We start from the raw sequence: 6,597 nt of genomic DNA, 5'->3' as shown, positions 1-6,597 counted from the left end.
TGTTATATTTATTTATTTTATAATTTTAAATATTTTCCAACGTAGTAATTTAATGTAAGTATTTGGAAAAATAAGTATAATTATCGTGATTAATTTGAATATGAGAGTTTTGATTATTAATGTATTTTAAATATTAATTATTTTATTTTATAAATTATTAGTTTTGAAATATTAATAATATTTTACTAATGAAATTGTGTTTTAAAAATAAAATAAAAATAGTAATAGTAAAACCTAAAAGGAGGCTAATGGACTTGACCATGTGTGTAAAAGATTTAAATTGTTAATAAAATAAAATAAAATAAAAGAATAAGGAAGGAAGCTTACGGCCAACACCAGTAAAACCAAGAGAAACCAACAACAAGGCTATCGTTTGACATTGGTGATCGATAACTACCTCAGAAAATCTTCTCCATTTTCTTCCAAATTTGAGTATGTTGCTTTTTATATTTAGTTAGTCAATTAAACACAATTTTTCAGATTTTTAGCAACCTCAATTTCTTTCTAAAATACCCGACTTCTCTGTTTGTTGAATTCGTTATTTTGCACCGTTTTTCTTCACCGTAAGTCCGATTTGAGTGAAACCTACGCCAAAACAACCGTGTGAAAAGTAGTTATATTATCCACTAATTGGTTTTCTGATTTATGGTAATTCTGATTTATGGTAATTTTGCTTGACCGATTTTCGAATTTAGTTTTTCAGAATATTTTCTAATAATTTATTTTTGACGTTTACCCATAAACTGTCGAGTTAGATCGATTGAAGGACAAATAGTCAAAGAACAAAGATTGTTTGGTCGTGGAATCGTATTCATAGGTGAAAGTGTCGAAATAAGGTAAAGGGTGAGAGAACGTTTGAATTCATGAGTATAATATATTGTGAGATGAACATGAAAACTGTATTTCCCAACGATTCATCTGGGACTCGCTACGTACGGCAGTAGCCCTTTGAGTGATGAATTAATTAATATGAAAAATGAAAATTATGAGATTAAATATGGAATAGAAATACTTATAAGGTATTGATTGATTCATTAAATGCGTGATATTTAATATTATTGTGATATTTGATTTATTATTGTTAAATGTGTGATATTTGATATTATTGTAATATTGGATGTCGAATGAATTTTATGTATAGGTTTGATTAGACATATTTAGGTGATGTGATAATAAAAGGTGGATGCATTTTGATAAGTTTTATGTGATTATGATGATGTATAATTAATAATAATGATGTTATAAATTTGTGATAAGTCTATGTGATGATGTATGATTGATGAGATTGATGTTATAAGATTGTGATGAATATATGTGATGACATGTGAATAACGATAGTGAAGTTATAAATTATGATGAGAATATTGTGATTTCAATTTGTGTTTGAGATGAAGGTCTTAATGGAGTACCATAGGCCAAAGAGGGGAGAAAATAAATATTGAGAATTTGTGAAGTGAAGATTATTTTTTCATCATATAGGTAGGGTCTGACAAGGCTAGTGATTTCGGGGAAGTACAACTGAATGAGCATGATCGTGGCGGTCTGCTGTCGAGCCTTAAGGCAAGATTGTTAGACCTTGGAGGTATTCGGATGAGGAATTCCTAGGTGACTTAGAGGTAGCACCCCAAATGTCGGGAGCTATCACGCAACACATGTTTACCTCGACTGTCACGTATATGTATCTCGGGTTGAGTTGATGGGATCTATGAGGACAAGGCCAATTTGAATTGTCCGCCCACCGGGATGGTGGCATAGTATCAAGTCTCATAACCAAGTACTTCAGAGTTAGAATGGTACCATATTGTGAAGTAGAGTCTAAGTTCATGCATAACATTGCATTTCATGTGATTGATGTGTTTCAAAAGTAATAATAATTACCCTTAGATAATTTGATGCATATTATAATGAGATGATTATTTTACTTGAGTGACTTTGTGGAGTACCCTAATTTTGTCCAATTTATTTAAAAATAAATCAAAAAGGAAATATATATTAAAAAGGAAAATAAAATAATTACAATTAATATGCTCATCAATTTACAATACCAAATCAGATTACAATTACAATCAAATTATAATTAAATCAAATTACAAATTAAAAATAAAGCCAAATTAAATTACAATAAAAATTAAATCGGATCAAGCCAGCTGTTTCCAGTTTTGCTTGTGTTTTGTTCTCTATTGTTGCTTTTGTTTACTGTCAAACCCTGCTATGTTGATGATGACTGCCATTGTACACACTATGCAGAACAAAGAGACAAAGAGTTTAAAAATGAAACTAAAAGACAAATGAATAAGCTCAGCAAATCAACAGATCAAAACAAATAATCTAAAATTATGAAGGCATCAGTGGTGCAGGAAAATACAGATGATGAGCAAAGAAATTAAAACATCAAACAAGGATTTGGAAAGCTCAAACTCAAACAGTGGAACATACCAGAAAACAACCAAACATATAAAAGACTCTATAAATACATCTTCGTTAAGTTTGATAGAAAGAAAAAAAAAAAAAAAAAGAGGGCAGGGTAGAGGCGAGATCGGTAAAAAATTAAAGAGAGTTGTTAGTTTGAATGTTTTGAAACATGAGATGATTGATAGAAAAATATACTAATACTCATCAGAAGAGCAAACATTACAGTTAACAAAATATCCAATTTTTGTATAAAAACGAAAAGAATAGACAAAAGGAGAAAAACCCAAACCTTCATATTGTCACTGTTGTCGTCGGAACCGGTGCCTTTTGGAGCGACCGCATCTTCCTCCTTGGTCTCCTCTCCGTCTCGCGGCCTCATCTCGGTATCTTTCTGTCTCTTTCTCCTTCTTTCTTTGTTGCTTCTATCTCTCCAATGCTCTTTACTTGTGTTTTATGTAAACACCAACAACGGCCGCCCTCCCCTTCTCTATAGCTAGGGTTTTTATTGTTTGTTGCATTTTGGATGTTTTAGTGTAGTTGGGCTCGGGTTTTCATTTGAAGTTAGGGTAAACATGTTATCAGACTCAACCCATTTAGAGTTAGAAAAAAACACAAATATCATGTTTTAAAAAAAAAACACATATATCAAGTTTTTTTTTTTGAAAAAAACACAAATATTAATTTCAAAGAAAAACACAAATAAAATATTTTATTAAAGATTAATTAGATGCGACATCTTTTTAATTTTTTTGAGTTTTTAGAACACAAGTGGTACAACTTGATAGTTTTAAAACTCTCTTTTTATTTTATTTTATTTTATTTTATTTATTTATTATTATTTTTAATTAGATGTGTTATTTTCTTTTCTTTATCTTTGAGTTATTAGAATACAAGTTGCGACAACGTGACGGTTTTTACCTTCACAAATAAATTAATAAATTAAAACTCGTAAATAAATTAATAAATAAAAATTATTCAAAGTCAACTAAAAATAACATATTTTAATCCGTGTAGCATAACACAATTTATATAACTTGGTAATTGCGAAATTTGTTTTTATATATAAATAAATCTAAATTTAACTTTTTAAAATTTGATTTATTTAGATGTGATTTTTTTTACTAGTTGGTGTTTTCGAAACCCCGTGATAATATAAAATATTTTTTTAAGTGGATTAAATTAGATGTGACATCTTCTTTACTCATGGAGTCTTGAGACACTAGTTGTACAACTTGATTGTCCTAAAACTCATATTTTAAAATATTTATTCAAATCAAACTTTTTTATTTTGTAAAAACATTTTTTATCGCAAAACTGATTTTCTTTAAAATACATTGAATGCATCTTTCTTATTTATTTTAAACTAAGAACTACGTAGCTTTGATTTCTCCATCGCACCGGGAGATACCATCGCACCGGAAGATACGTAGGAGCAAGATCGCATTCTTGTCAAGCGCATTAATAATTTTTTTTATTTTTTTTTTGTTTTTTTATTCCTTGAACACTTTTATTCCAAAATCGTATTTAAAAGATAATAATAATAATAATAATAATAATAATAATAATAATAATAATAATAATAATAATAATAATAATAATAATAATAATAATAATAATAATAATAATAGTAATAATTGTTATTCATATTTAATAATAAAGAAAAATAAATATGTTTAAGTTAAAATAAATCTTGCACAATTAATTATAGGTAACCGTTTTTAACGGATGTCGTAGGATGCTAATACCTTCCCTACGCATAATCGACTTCCGAACTCAAAATTTGGTTTCAAAGACCATTTTCTTTTAAATTTATTTTTTTTAAGGGTTTCCCAATATTTTCCCTATTTAAAAATTAATTTTGGTGGCGACTCTATTGAATTCGAGAAACAGTCAAAATTTTATGCCGCAAGAGCTGGCGACTCCGCTGGGGACATTTTAGAGAGTCAAGCCTAATAAATTAATTGTGCATAATTCTTAACTTTTTATTATTATTTTTGTTTGTTTTTCATTTTCTTTTATTTATTTTTATAATAAATTAGTTGATATTATAATATTTTTTAAGCTTGTAGATCATTTTTATTTATTTATTTGTTTATTTATTATTTATTATATGTTTTATTATCGTTATGGAGTTATTAAATCATACTTATTCTACACCCTACACTTTTATTAAGACACACGCTTATGAGTGGAACCTTACACCCGGGTTTGAACAAAATTTAAGTTTAGTTTCGAGGTTGTGTAGTGGTAGCCTTGTGGATGTACATCCTGTTTGGTTAGCATGAAAATCTCACCTAGAGTTTGATCTTATTGAGGGCATTGTCACTCCAAATAGTTTACCTATTGTTGTTGACAATATTCCAAAATGAGATTATTGGCTCTAGAAACCGTGTTTAGAACTATAGAGCCACCCTTGTGAGAATTTCACTGCATAAGCCAATAGACCATTTCTTCATAAGAATATTTATATAAGTAAAAACACCTCATACATTAATTCAAAATGTTATATATTCACAACAGTCATTCTACATAATGACATTCATATCTCATGACATTGTTTCTTTTGGAAAATGAACTGACATTTTGCATCAATTTTCAGAATTGTTGGGGAATCATAAGAACCTTAGTCACGTGTTAAATTAAAGTGGACAATGGAATTGGGAAAGAGAAAAACTTTACTTTTAAAGTTCAAACAACCTGATTTGAAAAGTTTAAGAGACATTAGCAATCAAATGAAAACTATACAACCTGAGAGTTTCTTTCGCAAATATGGGAAGATCATAAATCTCTTGGCAGTAAATGTGCAAATAGGGGCACTCACGGCGTTGGCTCAGTACTACGACCCTCTCTTAAGATGTTTCACCTTTCAGTTGGCCCCGACATTAGAGAAATTTGAGCAAATATTGGGTTATTCCCTAGAGAAAGGAAATCCTTATTGATATACTGGGCAACCACCAAGTTTGGATGCAATTTCTGAAGTGTTGAAAATCAACATAAGAGAGTTGGCAAGTACAAAAGAAGAAAAATGAGCCATTCATGGTTTTTCGAGAAAATATCTAGAGCAAAAGTGTCACGATTTAGCCGTTAAAAAAGAATGGAGTGCTTTTATAGACGTTTTGGCTCTAATTATCTATGGTATTGTTTTATTCCCAAACCTTGACAATTTTGTTGATTTTGCTGCTATCAATGTCTTCTTATCTTTTAACAAACATAAGCAAAACCCAGTTCCCGCGATTCTTGCTGATGTATACTACTCTCTACATATGCGACATGAGAAGAAAGGGGGAACAATTTTGTGTTGTGCTCCAGTGTTGTATATCTGGTTTATGTCTCATATGTTCAAGAAAGGGTGTCATATTGGAATTAAAGATAACCGTGAATGGGCTCAAAGTATAGCTAGCCTTACTGGAGACACAATTTCATGGTATCACAGAGAACAAGGGGTGGAGGAAGTAATATGTCAATGCAGAGATTTCCATCTTGATGCTCCACAATGACGGAATCGCAATCACCGTTAGTTTATTATCTTCCATTTAATCATCTTTCTAATTTACCAAATTCATTTTCAGATCTCAAATTTCTTTGCTTTTTTTTTTTGTAGGCGGAGAAGATTAACACTATCTTGAAGGCTGCTGGCGTCACTGTCGTATCATACTGGCCAAGCTTATTCGCCAAACTTGCTCAGAATAAGAGCATTGACGATCTCGTTTTGAACGCTAGCGCTGCCGGTGGTGCCGCTGTTGCCGTATCTGCTCCTGCCGCTGCTGCTGCTGGTGGAGCCGCTGCAGCTGCCGCACCTGCCGCCGAGGCCAAGAAGGTACTGTTAGTAATGCTTTATATTAGGTTTCTGTCTTAAGGGTTATATTTAGTAATGATATATTATTGATTGATGTTTTAACCTAATACTATTGAAACTTCAATTGTAAATTGAAATTTGTGTACATTTTCAAGTTTGGATGATCATTTCATAGAGGCTTTGTTGAATGTAGTGTTAAATGTATACCTCGATGTTCAACAGATTAGACAATAATTAGTGGGGTTTAATTTTTTTTAATGCGGGTAGACTGTAACCCTTTTAGATGTATAAAGACATGAAATAGACTTAATAGTTTTTGAGAACACATAGAACAGATTATTTGTGCTTGCTGTATTTTTTTTATACTTGTCACTTTTATTTACCGAGTC

The 6,597-nt window shown here is 30.6% G+C and overlaps 1 protein-coding gene across 1 annotated transcript in view; it reads left to right on the top strand.

Moving 5' to 3' along the window:
* The first annotated feature begins 5,892 nt into the window (after positions 1-5,892).
* The window catches only part of LOC101508938 (large ribosomal subunit protein P1-like), a 21,975-nt gene continuing 21,270 nt past the window's right edge, over positions 5,893-6,597 (top strand). The window contains exons 1-2 of the mRNA XM_012713330.3: positions 5,893-5,925; positions 6,014-6,229. Coding sequence (XP_012568784.2) covers positions 5,896-5,925; positions 6,014-6,229 — 246 coding nt within the window. The 5' untranslated portion in view covers positions 5,893-5,895. The remainder of the gene's footprint in view (positions 5,926-6,013; positions 6,230-6,597) is intronic.

This window comes from Cicer arietinum, chromosome 3 (genome assembly GCF_000331145.2).
Source record: "Cicer arietinum cultivar CDC Frontier isolate Library 1 chromosome 3, Cicar.CDCFrontier_v2.0, whole genome shotgun sequence".
NCBI lineage: Eukaryota > Viridiplantae > Streptophyta > Magnoliopsida > Fabales > Fabaceae > Cicer > Cicer arietinum.
This window is presented reverse-complemented; position numbering and strand designations above follow the sequence as displayed.